The sequence below is a fragment of the Rhopalosiphum padi genome, chromosome 3, assembly GCF_020882245.1.
Source record: "Rhopalosiphum padi isolate XX-2018 chromosome 3, ASM2088224v1, whole genome shotgun sequence".
Taxonomy (NCBI): domain Eukaryota; kingdom Metazoa; phylum Arthropoda; class Insecta; order Hemiptera; family Aphididae; genus Rhopalosiphum; species Rhopalosiphum padi.
This window is the reverse complement of record NC_083599.1, coordinates 19,441,122-19,464,351: the sequence shown is the minus strand read 5'-3', so window position 1 is coordinate 19,464,351 and position 23,230 is coordinate 19,441,122. Positions and strand designations below refer to the sequence as shown.

Below are 23,230 nucleotides of genomic sequence, written 5' to 3'. Positions count from 1 at the left end.
GGACCTGCACCAACAGGCTCGTGGAAAAACATGATCATTGACGAATCCAAACGTATGGGAAAAATAGAAGAATTTATTTATAATTCTTTAATAAAAATTATTACATAATTAATTTTATATAATATAATATTATGCAAATACAATTTTTTTCATTAAACTAGGTTTTTTTAAATTTTTGGTATTGTGTTCTTTTTTTATCCATAATTATTAATTGTATTTATATAATTTTATTTCTAACTTCGAAAATATAATGTCTAGAAATTAGCATATCAATATTGTGTGCATATACAACTTGGTTCTATTTACACAGTTTTTAATTTACAATTAGAAATTAGAATGTATATTAATGTATTTACAAAAAAAATTAGAGGTACTGTCCAAGTATTTGGGCATTAATTGTTCCAGGCTCGATCGGAAATTGAAATCTGCGCACGCCTGTGGCCTACTGGTATAGCTTTCGTTGGCTAAAATGACATCGTATGGCGTATGCGTATATTGGACAGATATAATTACTATTTACATAAACACACATTAATTTTAATTAATCACATTAAACAGAGCAGGCAAAGCGTAAATATGAGTAAATTTAAAATATTACTACTACCATTGATATAGTATATTATAAAATCAATGCTACTACCTATTATTAGTTGAGTTTTACATATATTTTTCTATATTTACGTACCTATATACTTACTCGTCATTATACGAAAACAAAATTTTTATTTAACAATACAATTTACACCATATAAATTATTATATTAATAAGTATAGTAAAATTTTTACCTATAGCCTATAGGTCTCCATACATAAAATATTAAAATACTACCATCATATGACCATAATATATGAAACGTTCTCGTATATATAATAAGTATCTACATGATTTTTATTAAATGTGTAAACATTTTTTTATAATTATGATAAAACAAAACATCGTTATTTATTGTTTAACTATATAATTTCAACCAAATTTAAGCTCAAAATATTTATAAAACACAAAGTTGTTTAAATATTTTTTTTTAATTTACTTATTGGTTACAATATGAATTACTAGTCTACCTATATTTATACTAATATACAAAACTCGGTGAAAAAAACCCAAAATATTAATGGATTTGCTAACAAATTTAAAAATATACTAAGTACTTAAAAGTTGTGATGTAAGTATATATTATTAATATTAAATACTTTAAGTTATATATTTTGTAAGATATGTAAAATATTAAAATTAAATATTGCATAGGTATTTACGTTTTTAAACATTGAGGAAACAAATTAGGAGCAAGACAGGCGACTGGTAGGTAACAATATATAATTAAAATTTAAAAATTAAATATTTTAAGGTGAAATCTGTATTATTATTTTTTAATTCTTGTTATTTCTCTACAGCTATTAAATATAACGGTTTATTTTCTATACATAAAACATCATTTGATCATTCCAATCCTATCATATCTGTTATCTTTGTGTCACCAAAAAATGGTTTAGGTCTAACGAGCATAGTCAATAACTTAAATTTTTTCTGTACTTAAGACATTTCTAAGGCTAGCTGAATATAACCAAGTTGAAGAGTTACAGACTTACAGTCATGTTACATAACGAGTTGTTTTTTTTTTTTAGAAGTAAATTGAATTTTAGACGTTAAATTTATAACTATGACCAGTGACTAACCAATAATTTTATTGACACGTCAAGTTAATTTTTCCCTTATATAAACCCTATAGATTTAAAATTGTATTCATAAAAAAAACAAAAATTGTCAATACACTATTAAGTAGGTACATTATACATTGTGCACTACTGCACGTACCTCCATACCCTACCTCCACTGATGCATTACCGTCATCGTGAATACTCCATTATCGTCGTCGTGAAAACCCATAATAAAAACACACTATTTCTAATTTTGTCATTTCGTGCACTTAATTACGAGTACAACAGTGAACTGTGAACTCTTAGACTTGAATGTATAGTTGGTGATGAAACTGGCCAGTGTATTTTATTGACTAAAATTGATTTGACTCCTTCAGATTCTACTCTCCCTTTTTTTCATTTACTGGACGTCAATTTCCGATATAGATAGATTTTGCTATGACAATTAACAAAGCATAGGGATGTATTTAGCCCAACCTGTCTTTAGTGATGTTCAACTTAAAGTTGCCATGTCCAGAGTTAAATCTTTTAAAAAATTAAAAATACAAATAATACCAAACAACAATGAAGATAAAATGAATATAGTTTAAAAAGAAATTCTATAATAATAATACATAATACACAAATTCATGGAAATATCCATTTGTTTGTTTTGAATAAAATACATATTTACAGTTTTCCCGTATGAAAATATCTTGAGTATATCTGTAAATTTTATTAAAAATTTTTATAGATTTTCATTTTATGTTTTTCCTAAACATTAATAGCACATTATTATAAAGATATATATATATACATAGATAAATTAATATAATTATTGAATAATCTTATATTTTTACTGTAACTCAGCAGCGACGAGTAATAAATTCAGCTAGGTAGTTATTTCATTATTTGTTATTTTTAAATCATATTATCTATAATAGGCACTTACTAAATAGGACTGTCGACATCTTACAATTTTACTTATTTGCCCAGTATCCCATACAATATGCTTGTATACTTGTTGGTAGCGCTTGGTAATTGTAGGAGCTAAAAAAGGCAAAATATGCAAAGAAATTATTCTGAATTCCATCAATATTTTATTAATATTTTGACATTTTATTGAATTGAAAATATATTTTTTCAGTATTTTTGAAATGACGAAAAAAAATATGTTTTCTTATACCTATTTACTAAGTTATTGCATTGAACCACCAATATTTTCTTAAGATTTTCAATTTCAAATGAACGACGATTATTCGAAAATTTTTATATCGAGAAAAACTTTTTCAGTCAGTTGAAGTCATCGGAACATATTTATAACATTTTAAGGCCGTGTTTTCACCAGAAGCAACAGGACTAGTCGTACTAGATATCAACTCGAATATTTGGAAATTATTTTTAAGTAACTCAATATGTCAGTATGCCGGATTAACGAATATGCCGCCTTTACAAACCTTGTACCGTTCATAAAAAAAAAAATTGAATAAAAACTTAATTTAAATTTAATTCATTAAAATTTAATACATTGAATAGAACAAAAGTTATTGCATATGTCATATAATGCTGTTCCACCATTTATATTAAATAAAAAATAAATAAAAATAATTTAATGTAATAAATAGTATAGAATCGTAATCTGAATAGTATTATAAATTAGATTATTTACAACTAGTTTTAAAAAATCCTTAAATACAAATTTATTGCGACTTTATAATGAGTATTTTTCATTATTGTTTATTAAATAGTATAAAATACAATAGGTACAATATATTTAATTCGTTTTTATTATTCACGTGTATGGAGTATAGGTACTAATATACCCTATTATTTTGTATAATTTTTATTTTGTTTTAATTATAAATGTATTAGAATGTACGGTAGTTTTTATCTTTTAGAAGAAACTTTGAATTTTATGTGTTTGAGAAATAGTTTGTTTTTATTTTTTATTTTTTTCTCAGATTTTTGTGAAATTTAACGCCATTTAATTTAATTCGCTTTCCGCTCATATTTAATAAAAAAAAAAAAAAAAAACACTGTTAACAAAAATGTTGTATGTTTGTTTTTCAGTGTTCAGTCTATATACTTACTATAATATAACTTGACAAGACTGACTACGACAACGGGAATCCGGAGAATCGAGAGACGAATAATAAAATAATAGATAGTATAGGTACCTAGTGTATAAATGTATCATTTGAAACTAATAATCTAATAAATTTAATAATCTGTTGGTTATAATACAACTATAATACAGGTACAAACACGATTATGTGTCAATGTGTACTTTGTACTGCTGTAAACATATTGTATATAGTGTATAGTGTATAGAAATTAAAATCAAAAATAATACGATAATAAGAACGAAAATAGAAATTCGTTGGTTACCGAGCTCTCTAATAGCAGAGGTTGCTAATAGTATGGTCTTGACGCGATAACTCAGTGATTGACAGTATAATATATTATATTACTATTATTATTATTATTATTTTGTTACCACATTTTTCAATGATTATTAATAATAATTCACCCTAAAAAATTATAATACATTAGGAAACTTAAAAACTTTCATTTTGGTCGTTGAATAATTGCCGCCAGAGGCAATGCACCATTTGTCCGACACTGTGTCAGTTTCTTCTTTAAGTCATTGTCAACAATGTCAACTCTTTTGGAAGTCCATTCATTGATTCGCTATCTCCCGCCAGAATCATAGAAATCATAGTCTCGAAACCACGGTTTTTTTCCATAACATATCTTAGCTGTTTTTGAATGGCAACTCCTACTTTACTAGATACTTCTTCTTTTTTTTTTTTTAGTTTGTGTTATTCTTTCTATCGTTTCAGACAACTTGACCTCTTGAGTTTCAAGTTGCTTTATTTTTGGCAGTAAAAACCCGTAGTTTGAATCTATAATCTATAAAAATTAAATTTGATTCCATTGAACACAGGTTGACGAGCGTTTGCGCTTTTTTTATTGATACCAGTACCGGTCCAATGGCCCAATGCAGAATTATGTAGGCCCCAAAATGATTTGATAAACATAAAGCTAACATACGATTCTAACGTGAAAAATTTTTAAATCTATGTACAAACGTCAAATTTGGTTATAGATACAAAATTAAATTAATTTTTATAAATATCAATTTCAGATATTTTGCGATATAATAAACCTATAATAAAAATAATAAATGATTAAAATGTTTAATTTTTTTAAAAAAAATATGTCATATACCTAATTTAAACTTCAAAAAATGCTTAAAATATTTTCAGATGATTTTTAATTAGTCATAAAGAATTGAAATAAGACTTATTCAATACTCTCCAATTTGTATTATATTAGTTTTCTATATTCTATTTCTTTTGATATGTTGCATTGTTGCTTATGAATAAGATCCACACGTTTTAATTATTCTACGTATTTATATTACATTGTATAGCTTTTACATGCATGTTGTATTTCATAATTTCGCATGAGCCCTATAAAATTAAATAACTATAATATTTACTAAAGTAATTTAGACGTCTCTATATGATTATATGAATAGTATGAACTCAGACCTACGTATCATGATGAGTGATGACAATAGTTCAAAGGCAAATTAAATTATTACCGATAAATCATTTTAATATTTTATTTATAATAATAATGTGCATCTATGTTTATTGTTTAGTGCTTACGCTATAAAAGTATAAACAATACTTGTGCCTATTCGATAAAAATAAAATGCTATAATTAGTAATTACTAATTATAGTACATAATATACTTCTTGTAGGGCAATCTAACGCTGCGTCAACAATTAAATTACAATTTTAAAAATATGGGCAGCACTAAACGATAAAACTTAGAATTGTTGTTTAACAAAAACTTAATAAAAAACTACAAAAACATATAAATGCAAAATTAAACAAATCATTAACATATTATTTCTGTGTACTAGATCGCAAATTTTGAGCGGTCCCAACTCCCAATAGGATTGAGCTGTCTCACTACACCATGAATTTTACTAAATTTTACTAGAAAAATATGAAATACCTATGCATAATTTATACGTATAAAAGCAATGAGTATGCACTTTTTAAGCTAAAATTGACAAAATATGCAAAATTTTCAATTTTTTAACTCGCTATTATATAATTTATATTTCTAACTGGGTCTGCTATAAATTGAGAGCATACAGAACAATATGCAATTCCTACAACTTCCGAGCCCTATTTATTAGTCATTTTTAACTAATAGACAATAGTTATTATATTTTTAAAATAATAAAAAGAATTTGTATAAGCAATATAATATAACCATTATATATTAACACTTAACAATGTTGTATAAATTTCCATGCATTGGTTTTTGCTGATAATTAAAATATGAATAAAGTAATGGTTAGTTTATGGTCATATTATTTTAATTTTGATATTGATATAATATACTACTGTCTACTAGTATGAAAAAATAAAATAATGGTTTACTTGAATATTTTATTCTTACTTTTAATAAAATAATCATAATTAAAAAAAAAAATTTAAAAGTATTTCCATTATTTTGGATAAAAAGTTGTTGACTAAGTATAAAATAATTAAACATTAATATAATTAAATTAATTTATTGAATTTTATCTTTGATTAGAACATTATTTATGAAAGTACCTACTACCTGTAATAATTAATTTTATATAAACATTTTTTATAAATTGTAAGACATATTAAATTATTATGTTATCAGCTGTTAACCTTTAAAAATATATAATTATAAATTGTACATGAAAATTCTACTTACTGTTTTATTTTACTTAATTTTTACAAATTAATACAAAATGTAAATTAATTTAAATTACATTGTTTTATATGAACTGAATTTAATTAGCTAGAAAAATTAGTTAATTTATCTAGCCTCGGAAATTCCTTTACAAACAATATAAAAAATTGTGTTTAAATTAAATATTTAATAAATAACTCTGTGATACAATTTTATTAAAACTAACATATCATTTAGTATCTAATAAAGAACACCACCCATCGTTTTGAACTTTTTTTTTTACTTAATAATTTTTATTATTAATTCAATTTTATATCATAAAAATATGTAAATTTAGTAAAGAAAATAAAGCAATAAAAAGATTATTTAAAATAATTTTTACCATCTTTAAGGGGTCTGGTGGAATGGTGGAAGAAAAATTTCGGAAATGCAACTTTAAATAACCATACTTTTGAACTTTATAATAGGGAAATTCACAATTTATTTTAATATTAACATAATTAACTAGATTATTGTAGACATAACATTTTTCTGCTATATTGTATGATTGTAAACTGGAAAATTCATCTAGATATAGTATTTGAATAAAATTTACTTTAATATTAGTTATTCGTGTTGCAGTACATTAATAATGTGTTATGTTTTTGAGATTTGCAATAGATAGATTGACAGATGTAAATCAAAGATTATGAATGTGCAATGTTTCCAATGATATAAATGTTGTTTGTTTTAAAAATTTAGAATTATGTAATGCAATAATCAGGATCCAAATACACCTCTATACAATTTTTACATATTTTTAAATAAAATGTTATACTTTTTGAAAATATTAACATCATATTTTATTAAACTATTAAAGTTATTGCATAATATGTAAATAATTAGTACTAAAAGGATGCCACCATCAGCATGTGTTGTCTTCGTCTTCCATATGTAAAATATTACAAAACTGATTTGTACAAGAAAGAATATAGAACGCTACAATTATAAGTGTTAAAACTAAGAAACGACATTTTCAACTTTGGCTGTGAAATATAATTTATAGTTTTTAGATATCAGAGCTACAAAAAAAGTTATTCAAGTTTGAAACAATAAGAACTTTTTTTCTGTAATTGACATAAAAAAAAAAATTAAAATGATATTTCACAACTAAATTTCTTCTTATTATGTGGTGAATTTTGTTTCTTAGTTATGACTTTAGCTTTCTTGGTTCTTTTCCGCGCAAAACAATTGTTGTTATGTTTTACATTTGTAAGAATAGATGTAAAGTAATCTTATAAAATGTTACTGTCATAATATTTTTTTTTGTAGTTTAATCTTAGTATTAATTTCCTAAATATTTGCAGTAAAAGTTTTGACAGATATTCCATGACCAATCAGATTCTAATATTTTGGACAAGTTTTATCAGCAATATCAACTAAAAATAATTTTGGTAAAATTACATTTTAATCTAACAAGTAGTTATACAAAATATTAGATACCTACACAACCAAGTATACATTTATAATATTAGCAACTCAACAGTTCATCATTCCTAGGGAAGTACTTATTTTAGTATAATTGAATGAACAAATTTTTAGCTATGATGTATTATTTTTATTTTATGCAATAAATATCTCAGTTATTATAAATAATAAGACTATGAAATATGAATACAAATAAAAAAAAAATTATCTTAAATTATGGTTATTCCATAATACAATTAAACATATTAATCATTTGGTAAAGCAATTTTTATGAACATTTTGTAAAAAGATAACAATCAATAATGACATTTAAATAGACTAAACTACAATACTATCCATATATTATCTTTTAAAAAGCAGATGTATGACATAAAATACACAGTCATTATTAACTTAAAGTATTAATAAAGTTTTAATGAGTTACTTAAAATGTAAAAGGTAACTAATACATAAAACAAAAAAAGTTTAATTTGAAAACTATTATGAAATACATTTTGAATATTACGAAAGACTAAAAACAGCTAAGTGATAAGATTTAAATTAATTTTGATTGTTGTAAATAACCATGTCGGACTCAACTTTAAAAACTGCAGCATCATTATCCATTAAACGATTTACAAATTGAGTATTACGGAATGCAGCTGCTGGTGTTAAAACACCCCTATACAACATAATATTTTAATAAAATTTCAAACTTTATTATTTTTAAATAAAATGTTATACCCTTTGGGAATATTATTTTGATCTTTTAATATAGTTATTGCTCCCAATATAACAGCTTTACTAGAGAATCCATATTCTGGGTGTTTAGCTTCAACCTATAAACATAACATAATTTCAAAGATAGGTCAATATATAAATATTGATGATTTATATATCCAATAACCTGTAAGCAATTGTTAATAGTGTTAATAATAATTACCTTAACAATAATTTTTCTTGTGGGAGTAATATTTTTTTGTGTTATTTCCTTATGATTAGTAGTAAATGGCTTGACAGATGTTTTTCCATAACCAATCAAACTTAATGACATGCGTGTTTTTTCCAAAAACTTTTCACCTGGACCAGTTTTAGTTGCAATCCGAAATGAAAATAATGCAGGAAACTATAATTTTGTAAAAATTACATACTCATTAGTTTTAAAAAATAGTAGTTAATAATCAATGGTCTTAAAAATTCTAAGGGTACCTAATTTATTTAAAAAATATTATAGAACTGATGAATGCTCACATATCATTCATATAGATTATAGACCAAAATATGCTTTCATATCGCCTTCAAAAGGAATAAATATTCAAGTGATTTAATGAAAATAATTTATTTAAACTACTGTATGTAGCAGTGTTTCCCAACCTTTTTGTAATGGCGACCCTTAAAATTACCCCTTGTTGATTACGCAACCCAACCCCACTAAAAAAATGTGATTGTATATATTATATTTCTGGGTAAGTTTAGTCAGTCGCGACCCATAGGTTGAGAAACACTGTTGTATAGTGTATATTAATTGTTATTTATTAAATTATAAACGATCAATGAAAAACAACGATTTATTCATACTAATTATATACTAGCAGCCTGTGTGGAATACCAATTTTTTGGTCTATTACCCAGGTTAGTTGTTCTTATTTTTCAAAGAGTAAAATTAATATTATTCATTATACTCGTACTAATAAATTCATGTAAAAGTGTTAATAAAACATAGGTATTTAATAATTTGGATATTGTTTTTCATTGAGTGTGGACTAACTCTATTTGAATAGCCAATAGATCTGTTTTATTGTACTCCTATATAATGGATGCTGATTATAGAATACATTTAGTTTCTTCATAAATTTAATATAGCCTGCTTTAACATTTATTTAAAATGACAAATTTATATAAAATATTAATTATATTATATATTCAAATAATATGTACTAAACTTTTCTTAAACTACTAAAAGTATTAATTTTATAACTCAATATTAAAGGTTGGGCTTGCATAACTTTAAGATAGCTCTGCTAATAATAATTGGATTAACTTACCCTAATAAGAAGAATTCTAATAGGTTCAAATATGGCCAAGATCGATAGTAATAAAAATAATAGTATAGCAAAGATAGCCGGTAATAAACCACTCATAACCCTATAATTTCGAACATGAAAATTATAAGGTAAATTTTCTATGGTTTTGGCATGATGTATTGACCTAGCAACAACAGCTTCATCAGGTTCTGGAAAAGCCAAACACCAATCTATGGTGTTACTTTGCATACTTATTTGCTGTCTATGCAATATCCTAAAATTTAAAATATCTTAAGTTAAAATTAATTATTCAAAATTCATACTCATACTTAGATAACAAAATATTTTTATAATCAGAACAAGGCATATTTATATGGCAGTGTATGTTAAGTGGTATACTCTATTCTAAATAAGTTTGGAAAAACTTACATGGCCGGCACCCAGTTAGAGCGCTGTAATTGGTCAGAATATATATCATAACACGTGGTAATCACGCCGCTTGACTACATTTCTGTGAACTACAACACATTCACGTCCTCATTCTTTCCAAACTTATTTGGAATATAGTAGAGACAATGTTGAAAGACTATTCCTTAAAAATATTATATAATAGCCTATGTTAATCATTAAGATTGAGGAGATTATATAAGAGGATTTAATAACTGCTTGATGTGTCGTCTTCACATAACATAATATATAGTTGTTATATTAATGTTATAATCAGAATAATCTATATGACCTAATATTAAATTAAATGGTAAGAATAAAATCTAGCTCACTTAGTTTATTTTATTTTGAACACTGAGACAAAAATTACATCTAATTGTTTGTTAATACAATGTAATAAAAGTATCATTATAATATTATAATAATTTTACATTTTTACTAAAATGTTTAATATATTATACCAGTGGTTGTCAATCTTTCTGGTCTCACGGGTCACATTCACAAATTAAAAAGTTTGCGGGCCTGACAAAAATAAAAATGTTATATCCATAACTAGTGATGAGTAAATACCCGGTGAATATATTTTTGATAAATCCCCTTGTTATTTACCCGGTATTTTGGGTAATTACTTCAAACAAAAATTATTTAATAATATTTCGTTCATACACGAAAAACTATAAACAGTATGGTGATTTAAGTCAAAATACCTATATTTAATTAAATACATTTTATGTGGAAAGTTGACAAGATAATTTTTTTTCAAAAAATATAATATTCATAAACTCACTATTGTTATAATATTGTCTAAAAGAAAATATAAAATACATAAAAAAAAAAATTAACAATATTAATAAAGTAATAAAAAAATGAATTTGTTTAACCAGAATTCAAAAATGAAATAAAACATAACAAAATGTAAAATGCATAATAAACAAATAAAAATTCCTTACCCTTTGGGAATTTACTCGCAGCTCATCACTACTCATAATTATCCACTATAAAAAAAAAACAGTCTAAAACTTTAAAATAATGAAATGTATAAAAAAATGTTGTCATTTTTAAAATTTAAAGCAGGCTACAATAGAGGTGCAGGCTGCCGGTTGCTTAACCACTGTTATACTATTAAAAAAAAAAAATACATCTAAAATAAAAACTGTGTTTTATTATACTTTTTCACATTTAATACCGGAACTCGGTTAATTTTTATATAATTTAGTGATAAAATATAATTTAACAAGTATAAAGATGTTGTAAAATGATACATACTTGAAAAAATTTGGTTTCAATCTAGTCATTCCCATTAACTTATTCAACAGATTTCGGTAGTATAATCGTTGTTTTCTAGTAGCCAAATGCAGTATAACACTTATCCAAATACTCTCATGGATTAATCCAGTCTAAAATATAATCATAGCTTATTAGGGTTTGCAATTAAAAATGTTAATTTATTAAATTAGCTTTTTACATAAAATTTGAATACTTATATAATAAAATTAAATATTAACAACTAATATTAGTAAAACTTCAAAAACTAAAAAAGGTGGCAATGAAACTAAAAGTTAGTTTTTAAGTAATTAGACCAATTTATGAAAAAAATATTATTATACATTTATTTTATTTGATATCAAAAAATATTGCTAAGCCTCATTGTTTTAAATTAATTATTTATTATTTATCATTATTTATATCATCAATTAAAAATGTATTATTATTATCTTCTATAAATAATGATAATTTTGTTAGTATATTATAAAAAAACAGTTTTTACTACTTATTCTAATAAAAATATACTACTCACCATACTAAATGCAAATGAACTCAGATACATTTTCATGTACATGTCAACATTCTTCAATTCACCTGAAATTAAAACGCAATTAATAAACAAATAAAATTCAGATAATTATATTTATGTTACGGTCAAAGTAGGAAATCTGAGCATTGTTATACAATGCTCGAATATTTTGGGAAATGTCATAATGATCATTTTAATACTCAAATTGTTCATACATTGGCCGGGAATTTATGAGATTGTCTGGGCGAAGTGTATCTTGCCCGGATTCAAGTGAGTAAAGTAAATTAGATTCAGCGCAATGCACATATTTACATCGAATAGCATTTATACATAACAATAACACTAGAAAACTATACTTAGATATTTTATTCGTATGTGACACTCGTAACCGATAACAAGAATTGATTCGTAATCTTAACAATAAAGTGATCCCATAGTATATTGCGCAAACACTATTGCTATTCACAATATGCAAAGAGGTGTTTATCCAGGCTAATGAAGTACCACCAGTACCAATTTTTTTAAGAGATGAAATGGCAAGAAAACTTCTAAATTGAGTGGTCAAGAGTATGATAGGTATACTTGTAATACATAATGTAAAATCAACCGGTGTAAATATAAAAAATCTGGCCAACTTAGCAATTTAAAGTATCACAATAGTGGTGTATGTAATAATAAATTAAGTAAAATAATGCTATCTTTATGTGTCATGTGATTATTATTTTTTAGTAATAATAAAATAAAATAATTATAATTTAATAAAAAAAAGTATTCATTTTAATCATGTCAAACCACTTTTAGATTATTATTAACTCTTCAGTTGTATGTACCTAACTGGAAACCTAATAGGTTTAAAAACTAGTATTTGAAGCGTCTATTTTAGGTTTTTTTTATGATTATCTAAGTAGCCTGTAAGATTTTTTATTCAATTTTTAATTTATTCAATATTTAACTTATAGTGCCCAGACAATGTTAACGTATTTCAACTTTGCCTTTGAACATCAGGCACTATGCGTCTGTGCACAATGCCCTTCTTCCTACTTTGCTCATAACATATATATTTTTTAATGTCTATTAACTGTAAATATACCATTGAAATGATTGTATAAAAAATCCACACCAAGGTCAGCAGGTACACTCTCAATACCAAGTGCACTAACAATTATTGAATTATTCTCTTCAGCTTGTTTATTATATATATATGCCATTTTCTCCATAAACTATAATTAAAAATGTATTATATAACTGAATACAAACAAAATTTACAAACATCAAAATAATAATTTCTAAACATATTTTTATTTTTATAATAGTTCATTTACAAACATGCAATAATATAACAAAAATAAATAAATAAAAAACAATAAATATTTAACATGCTTTTAAAAATACACACACAAAAAAAAAAAAAAAAATGATAGATACTTTAGAATCCCGATATAAAAATAACAATTTATCTAAATTTAACAACCTATACATCACTACATCACTTACTAATGGTTCACCAGTTACATCTACATAATGAGTAGATGTCAAAACACAAGATTTGACTACAACTTCTCCATATATATAGTATGGTGAAGTACAGTTTATAACCACGGAAGTTGTTTGAGCCATTATCATTACAGTTTTAATATCGTATACATTGGCATAAATAATATCAATTTTTTTATCTTCATAACCATCTATACAATATTTAATAAATACATTAAAAATACTAAACATAAGTAATAACATCTATTTCTATAGTATTATATTTCTAGACCTATAATGCTCAGCATTAATATTTTTTCAAACAATAAATTATTTTATGGATATTCAAGTCAATAAAAAAAATAAAAATACAATCATATTTTATACTCTGATATTAAAATAATATTACTGGAGACAGTGCTTAACATCATTTATAGAAACGAAAAACACCATTGTTGTTTTAAAAGTTAAAAATTCAAACATTACACAATGGTTTTTAACGTTCCTTAAAAAATGAAAGCTGTGATCTGTAAATCCTAAATTGAATAATTATTTTATAGTAATAGATATTATAAAATAAGGAAACTTACCAAGAGTTATATATAACTTATCCAATATATTTTGTAATTTAACAGTGTTACGCCCAGCAATAGCCCAAGTTAAATTGTATGTTTGAGAAAGGTGACCCATTTCCTTAACGACATGTTTTCCAGTATATCCTGAAGCTCCAAAAATGATTATATCATATTTGCGTTTTGATTTTGAATTAATAATATGTTCGTTGGCTGGATTTTGTTTGACAGTGATTTCCTGGTTGAGTATTTTGACAACCATTTTTGATACTTGGTCCTACGTTGGGAACCTATTATAATATAGATAATACAGTATTTTATTAATACATTTAAGTATTTCAAGTTATAGTATATATTATAAAGCAGTAATAGAACTATTACTATAATGACATGTAATTAATAATGTAATAAATAATTAGGTTAGAATTACACTTTACTTTATGGTAGTGGCTAGCTCGTTGAAATAATTTTAACCAAACAATATTAGTCAATTTGACAATTAACAAGAAAATTCTGAACACAGGAATACGGTGATATTCGAGGTGATAATGGAAATGACATTAGTACAATAGTACCTCCCAACTGAATAAACCACATCGCTGGAATAGGAGGTAGAGGAAGGGGCCATTGTCAAGAATTCTATCATCCATAGCTAGCACAACTCCAAAAAATAAAATAATATATTTACGCAATACTCGTGACACAATTCGGAATCTTGGACATATTGTCATTATAGATCTACCCACATGTGTACAATCGCCCAAAGAGACAGACCGAAACAGCATATGACGTTTCTGTCGTAACCTAGCAGAACAAGCCATTATTTGGTTAATGGCCCGGATCATGTGGTACTCACCTCGGACGCTGACACGCAGTAAGGCGGTGAGGTTAAAATACGACGACCGCAGAAATTAAGTCTGCGTGATTGTATCGATCCAAGACCTCTAGGCAAACTGGTAGGAAACGAAATGTTAAACGAAATCGGTAGGTTAAGAAATAACAAAAACGTTGAAAACGATGCCGCCACACTGGTAATCGACAAGTTGTTGAGTAGTGTGCATTGCGCGTGTGTAAGCGAGTTTGGCGGTGATGACGCTTGTCAGCGTCTCCCTTCCCGCTCACAAACACCAATTGGCGGTTATGGTGCGTACTGCTTGACGTGTACAACTTACTGTGTAGGTAATATAGATTATAGATAGATATGCGCCTACATAAAAGAATTTATATTGTGCCGGTTACCAGCATATCTGTTATCAACAGCATGAACCACAACAAGTAAACATAACCAGCTTACAAAATAATTGTCCAAACGTAGATTAATCGATTCACCGTGGTTTGATGCATTTGTTCGAAGTGTCAACACTCCTATTACCGCATGAATTTAAATATAAAAATTATTAACATAACTAAATCATAAAATCGAATAATGTAATAAATGTAATTATTGTAATTTGGGGCTCTATAATGAATAATAATAATAATAATAATAATAATAATAAAATGCAATAACGATAATCAGGACTTATAGCATTTGCATATCCATCATCATAGATAGTCGATAGATATGGTAAAGCATATAACCACAATTAAAGATAAATCTTTAATATAAATAGTATAGCAGTGATATACAAATACTTTTCATAGTGCGCAAAATTCAAATTTTAAATTTTATTTTGCATATTATTTTAACATTTTTTGACCTATTGACGATTTTTAACAATTGCCATAATTATTTATAGATAATAATTGTTCAAAATGTAATATTTAAAAAGTTAAATGATGAATAACGAAAATTCGTTTTCAGTATTGTAAAACTATTGTCAAATGTATACAAATCTGTGTAAGTATTGTGTCACAAAATAATACGCTTAGAAATATTAGAGGAATAAGCTTCGAAGTGGCGATGAATATGAATGGATGAATAGTTACATAGATGATAGATGTGTGCAATGCATTTTGCTTTCTTGATATTTAATCAAGTAAGTAAGGTAATTGAAATGAAAAAAGTGTGGATTTTTAAAACTTCAAGAATTTTTTTTAAATAGGAAAATGATAAAAATGTAACTCAATTGTTATGAGTGGATAATTTAGCTAAATTTAACATACAATATTATTAATGAGAGAGATCGAATATCTCAAAACCAGTGTTAACAATTTGAATCCAAAAGAACGTCAATGTGAACAATCCCAAAATTTTTATTTTTTTAATTTTCTCCAAAACTATTATCGCTAAAAAGTTAGATAATAGCTCATTAAAAAGGGATTATCAAGATACAAAATGTGAAATTAAAAATTTTCACAGCTAAAAAAATAGTTATTTTCATTTAGTGTGGTGGATTACCGAAACTAAAGAAAAGACATTTTTATTTGGGCTCATGTTAGATTCACATTAGCTAGGAGATGTTGTATGAAGATTTTCAGAACATTGTCTTCAATCGTTAACCCACTAAAAAGCTATAGAGCTGATAAACATAAAAAACGCCGAATAAAAAAAGTTTAAATTTATTTTTGAAGCTCTGTAGTGAAATAACTATAAATATAAAACTCTGAAAACCATTACTGCACTACTCATTGATAATGTGAATCTAACAAGACTTTCATATGTTTGATATCACCTGATACGTAATTTTATTACGTAGTTTCCATTGTTAACATTCATGTAGTTAATTTATGCTGATACTTCATAAACACTATAAAACTTGGTTTAACATGATAATTTATACAAATATTACAAATTCATATTTTATTCAAATTGAAAAGCAGCAATTTTAAGTTACTGTACAAGTGTATTCTTTAGTTGCATTTATTTTACATTCAAATTCTTTTTCATTACATTCTGGTAGATTTGTTCTATCTTTTATTGTTCATCTTTATTATAATTTCTCCAACCATTATACATATTAAACTGACTACTTTTTTTAGATGGCAGTACAGCAAATCACTCAAGGCATGATAAGACATGAATTAACATTTCTACCACTTCAGAAAGTTACAACATCCTACATTGAAAATGGTTCAGAAGATACTGATAATAATAATGTTTTTATGCAATGTACGTGTAATGAATATAGAATGTAATTGATAGTCAATTAATAGTATATAACATAAAATTAGTGTCAAAAAACCCTGATCATTATATTGTGAAAATAATTCTTATTTACCATCATTAACATTCATATATTTCATTGAAGCTGATACATCATAAACACCATAAAACATGGTTTTACATAATAATTTATACAAATATTACAAATTTGTAACTGACTACATTCTTTCAGATGGCGGTACAGCAGATCAATCAAGGCATGCCGATACATGAATTCACATTTTTACTACTTGGGATAGTGACAACATCCTACGTTGAAAATGGACCAGAAGATACTGATAATAATAATGGTTTTATGCAATGTACAGGTAATGGGTACTGAATGTAATTGATAGTCAATTAACTGTAGTGTAAAAAAAATGTTAGTGTCAAGGAACCCTGACCATAAGATGATGAAAACGATTCTAATTTTCCATTTTTAACATTCATATTTTACATTTAAGTTGATACTTCATAAACACTATAAGACGTGATTTCATATGGTAATTTAGACAAATATTACAAATTCATATTTTTAACAGTTTATAAAACTCTCAACTCTCGTGTTAGTGTAATGAAACCTTGACTACTAGATTAGGAAAATGATTCTAATTTTCCATTTTCAACATACATATATTTCATTTAAGCTGATACTTCATGTACACTATAATACATGGTTCTATATGAAAATGTTGAGAAATATTACAAATTCATATTTTTTTCATATTGTAAAGCATCAACTTTTAGCTCTTGTACAAGTGTATTCTTTATTTACATTCAAATTTAACAAAACATTCTGGTAGATTTGTACTATCTTTTAATACTTATCATTATTATTATTTCTCCAACCAATATACATATTTAACTGACTACTTTTTTTTAGAGGGCAGTAAAGCAGATCACACAAGTCATACTGACACATGAATTAACATTTCTACCACTTGGGAAAGTTACAACATCCTACGTTGAAAATGGACCAGAAGATACTGATAATAATAATGGTTTTATGTAATGTACGTGTAGCGGGTACTGAATGTAATTGAGAGAAAATTAATAGTAGTGTAACAATTGAAATTTGTTAAAAATCTGAATAAAGGATTGGTAAACGACTTAAGCTTGTAATTTTCATTCTTAAAATTTGCCTTAGCTATAAAAATCTTTTTATTTTACTAATTTTTTTAATTTATATTTATTTAACTTTTATTTAAAATACTTTTTTTAGCGCTTTCAATTATAAGAAATTTTGATTTATTATGAAGTTTTTTTTCTTTTAAAATTATTATTTGAAATGATTTTTCTAGTTGCTGTATAATTAATGAAACAGCATTAGATATGTTTATTAATTTCCCCCTACTTACAGATTTTGTAAAATTTGAATGACCATATTCATTATCAAAATTGTTTTTAATTAGTAAATAAATGCATTCCGGACAAATAATTTTATTTAGTATACCTCTTACAATAGACCCACCAATATAATCTAAAATATCGTTGACATAATTTCCTAAATTAATACTATCTAACTGACACAAATACGTCTCTAGTTCACTCTCATTTATAGTGTTGGCTGGTTCAACTAATAAGCTACGCTTTTCTGAACGGAATTCTATAATATCTCCTTCTGGGATATCTAAGTTTGAACAATTACCACTTTCAACAGTAATATTTTTTGTAAACAACAACTGTCTCAGAGTATTTTTAAACTGAACTGAGTTGGGGTTGTTGTTAGAGTCACCTCTAGCACGTACACAACCAAAAAAAAGCTCTAAGTGGTCTTGCGACATTTTGTATGTAAGAACAAATTTTAGTGGACTTTGTGACTTATTAAGTAACTGGTACGATACACACAAGGTACTTTTCATAGTTATTATAAAGCCAATATCAAACATTTTTCTACCACTAGATAATATAGGTATTTCATGGATTTTTAAATTTTTTAAATAGTTAATTGTTTGTTCAAATACTGCTTTTATTGTATTTATGTTTCCAGAGTTGATTGGACTTTTAAAACCTGTGGAAAAAGGAATTCTAGAATTTAGTATATCAAAAATTCGATCAACCTGTCTAATGAAGTAAATGGTCGCTTCACTATTTTGAAATTGTTCCTCCCTTTTATTTTGTAAGTACTGAATTGCATCTGCAACTCCACTGCTCAATACTTGTTCACTTTCATGATACTATTTCTGTAATGGATATGCCTAGATGTTAATTTATTGGCAAACTTAAACCCAATAGAATTTTGAATACCATTCAATGCACTTATGTACATCCGATTTATATTACCTTCTTCAGATTTGAAAATTTTTTTATCAGCCAAAGCATTTCTAGCTAATTTTATCATGTGACAAGCATTAAACATAACATTAACTTCTAAATTATTTTCTACTGTAAATTTTCAATTAAAATTATCAATATTATTTACATCAAAATTACATCCCAACTTCCTAAAGCACTATACATTAGCGGAAGCTCCATCGCATGTCACATTCCATGTATATTCGTATTCTTATTTCATGTAATTGTTTTATAGCAGAAGTTAAAAGCGTGCTTAAAAGACTACTATTAATTTTATTTATATAAAAAAAAGCTATAGGACATTTAAAACGCTTGGTTAAAGAAACAACCATGAAAACTAACACCTCACTAGCTAAATCGGGACTTTCTTTGTCACCAAAATCAACATTCCCTGTATATTTCCCTTTAGAAGGTTCCCATGTAAGTTGTTTTCTTATTGACATTGAGTCAAATATTAAGCAGCAATCTTCTAACCACGTTTTGTCTTTAACCTCTAATTTTAAAAATGAAAATATTTCAGTTAAGAAGCCAGGTTCACATTTAAAAGAACTAATCCAACTTCTAATTGTTGATGGGTGAGGGAGTGTAAAAAGCTTTCTGACATAAGCATAAGCTTTAGGGGAGTAAAAATAAAGAGTTTTAGAAAAGTCTTTCATAGTATTAGTATACCGCACACCTTGCTTGTCAAGTGTTTTACATTTGCGTTCATGCATAAGTAAATTTAATGTGAACCCACCAAAATTGTTTTCTAATATGGATACGATTTCGTCAGAACCTGGAAAATTTCTTTTTATACCATCAATAAGGGTTTTAAAATTTTTAATTTTTAAATCCCTTCGATTAAGTTTCTTTTGAAGGATATGAATTTTGCGTCTCAATTCTTCTTTAGTTGGTGAAATTATAACACACTGAATAGATTTGTCATCACTTTTAACCTGTTAACATAAATTAGAATTAAAAAAATATTTCTTATAAATTATAATTAATGTATTAATGTACATACTATTTGCTTAGACGAGCTAGTTATTTCCTCTTCAGTTTCAGTATTTTCACATAAAGTTTCAGTATTTTGACATGGAATTTCAGTTTGGTTAGATAAAGGTGAGATAGGTTGTATATTAACAAAATATATTCTTTCACATTGAGGCTGAGTATTAACAAATGATATGTAGGTACTTACAAAATCTGGAATATTTCGTTGTAATAAACGTTGCTTAACAGGCAATGAGTGTTGTAAATGAACTGGAAAACCTTTAAAAACTGACGGAATAGCATTTTCATTTAGTAATTTTATAGTTGCACCAGGTCGAATTTGGTAATCCGAATCAAGAAAATGTTCACTGCAAAAAAAACTGTATTTTGATGATACAAAATTTTTTCTTCTAACTTCTTTAATCCATTTTTGTAAAACTTCAGTCCGTTTCAATGGAAATCTATAATTGTGGTTTATTAAATGTTAAATGTATAAATGTTTGACATTATTTGTAGGTATTTATAAAATTTATAAATTACCAACCGATGAAATTGGATAGTATTCCCTTTAAATTGCTTATTAGTACAACCAAATGCAGCACATGAAATAACCATATTATTATCAATAAAATATAATATTATTAATAATTAATAACCCACACAAGGAAAAAATTAAATAAATTTAAAGTAAAAATAAAAAAAAACATTACAGCCACAGTCACAGTCACATAGGTCTAAATAAAAAACGAAAATAGGTATAACTTTAACTTTATGTAGTATAGCTACCATAGTATACTATACTAATTTTTTTTTTTTTGTCAATTAGGAAAATATAAAATACCAGTTTTGCAACAATTCTTTATTTATATTTTTGTGTTCTTATGTTATTAATTTACCTACTAATACACCTACTAATACATTTATTGTAGTGGTACTATAGTACTATATTTTAAATACAATATAAAACATAATTTTATATTAAAATGTTTGATGAAAATTATAAATTCATATTTTAACTGCTACAAATCACTGAATTCTCAGATTATTCTCCAACCATTATACATATCTAACTGACTACATTTTTTTAGATGGCAGTACAGCAGATCACTCAAAGGATACCGAGTCATGAAGTCGCATTCATATTACCTACTTGGGGAAAGTTACAACATCCTACGTTGAAAATGGACTTGAATATACTGATTATATAAATAGATTTATGTTATGTATGTGTAATGGTTATTGAATGAAATTGATAGTAAATAAATATGATTGAAACAATTAAAATATGTAAAAAATCTAAATAAAAGATTGGTTAACAGCTTAAACTTTGTAATTTTCATTTTTAAAACTTGCCTTAGCTAGAAAAATCTTTTTATTTTTCTATGTTTATATGACAATTTTGACAAAAGTAAGTATATATGAATGTTACTTATGGTAAATAAGAATCATTTTCACAATCTAGTAATCAAGGTTTTAAGACACTAACATGAGAATTGAGTGTTTTATAAGCAGTTAAAAATATGAATTTGTAATATCTGTATAAATTATTATGTAAAAACATGTTTTATGGTGTTTATGATGTATCAGCTTCAATGAAATATATGAATGTAAATAATGGTAAATAAAAATCATTTTCACAATCTAGTAGTCATAGAATAAGCAGTATGATATATTAGGATCTAGGACATTTTGGCATGGCCGTTATGGCGTAGCCGTTTTGGCATGAAGCCATTTTGGCGTTAGGCCGTTTCGACGTAAATATTTCAGATTATTATATTAATTAATTTACAAATTAACTACTAATTTACTAATATTTCTATTTTACTATTATAAGTATATATATTTTTATTTTTTAATTATATTTATTGTATTGTTGGAATTTAATAATTTAATGATAAGTTTGTATTAATAAACTAATTATATTTATAACTAAAAAAATTATAACGTGCTTAAAAAAGATTCAAGCTGGAAGGGATACATATTTATTACAATTGGAATCTCCCCCTAAAAAACTTAATATATTGACATAGATAAACGATTATTAATAGTAGTTCAAAAATCAGATACACGAGACATGTTAACATATTTAAGAGGTGTATATCATAATATTTCTTTACAATAGTGAGTTTTTTAACTATGAATTTTCAATTATATATTTTTTTTATAGACTGAATTTTTTTAATTGTATAAATAATAATAAATTATTTTAATAATGTTTTTTTGGTAAATTTTAAATTATATTTTTTTAATCAAATGAATTATTTTAATTCCAAAAATGTTAATTAATGTCTCAGCATGCTTTGAGTGATCTACTATTATACTGCCATCTAAAAAAAAAAGTAGTTATATAAATATATATAATGGTTTGAGAAATTATTATAATGATGATTGATGAGCAATAAAAGATAATAAAAATCTACCAGAGTGTTGTGTTGATTTTTAATGAAAAAAAATGTATAAAAGAAATATACTTGTAGAATAACTTAAACTTGCTGATTTTCAATATGAAAAAAAATATAAATTTGTAATATTTGTATAAATTATTATGTAAAACCATGCTTCATACAGTTTATGAAGTATCAGCTTCAATGAAATATATGAATGTTAATAATGGTAAATAAGAATCATTTTCACAATCTAGTAGTGAAGGTTTTAAGACACTAACATGAGAATTGAGTGTTTTATAAGCAGTTAAAAATACGAATTTGAAATATTTGTATAAAATATTATGTA

The 23,230-nt window shown here is 25.5% G+C and overlaps 1 protein-coding gene and 1 long non-coding RNA gene across 2 annotated transcripts; both read right to left on the bottom strand.

Annotated features, from left to right (window-relative positions):
* Positions 1-2,306: 2,306 nt before the first annotated feature.
* LOC132924118 (uncharacterized) lies at positions 2,307-3,785 on the bottom strand. The gene is made up of 3 exons (XR_009661295.1): positions 3,726-3,785; positions 2,588-2,685; positions 2,307-2,361 (listed from the first exon to the last, which is right to left on the bottom strand). It is a non-coding gene; the product is annotated as an uncharacterized LOC132924118 (long non-coding RNA).
* Positions 3,786-8,105: 4,320 nt separating this feature from the next.
* On the bottom strand, positions 8,106-15,399 carry LOC132927001 (saccharopine dehydrogenase-like oxidoreductase). Its single transcript, XM_060991444.1, has 10 exons — positions 15,002-15,399; positions 14,164-14,435; positions 13,595-13,785; positions 13,191-13,320; positions 12,104-12,165; positions 11,572-11,702; positions 9,880-10,132; positions 8,778-8,960; positions 8,579-8,673; positions 8,106-8,516 (listed from the first exon to the last, which is right to left on the bottom strand). Exons 2-10 carry the CDS (start codon positions 14,405-14,407, stop codon positions 8,396-8,398), a joined length of 1,410 nt encoding a protein of 469 aa, XP_060847427.1. The 5' UTR covers positions 14,408-14,435; positions 15,002-15,399; the 3' UTR covers positions 8,106-8,395.
* Positions 15,400-23,230: the final 7,831 nt, after the last annotated feature.

Coding starts and splice junctions, on each gene's coding strand:
- LOC132927001 (XM_060991444.1), bottom strand. CDS start 14,407: ATGGTTGTCAAAATACTCAACCAGGAAATCACTGTCAAACAAAATCCA. Junction 11,703..12,103: donor GTTCATTTGCATTTAGTATG/GTGAGTAGTATA, acceptor ATTATATTTTAG/ACTGGATTAATCCATGAGAG. Junction 8,674..8,777: donor CAAGAAAAATTATTGTTAAG/GTAATTATTATT, acceptor TTATGTTTATAG/GTTGAAGCTAAACACCCAGA.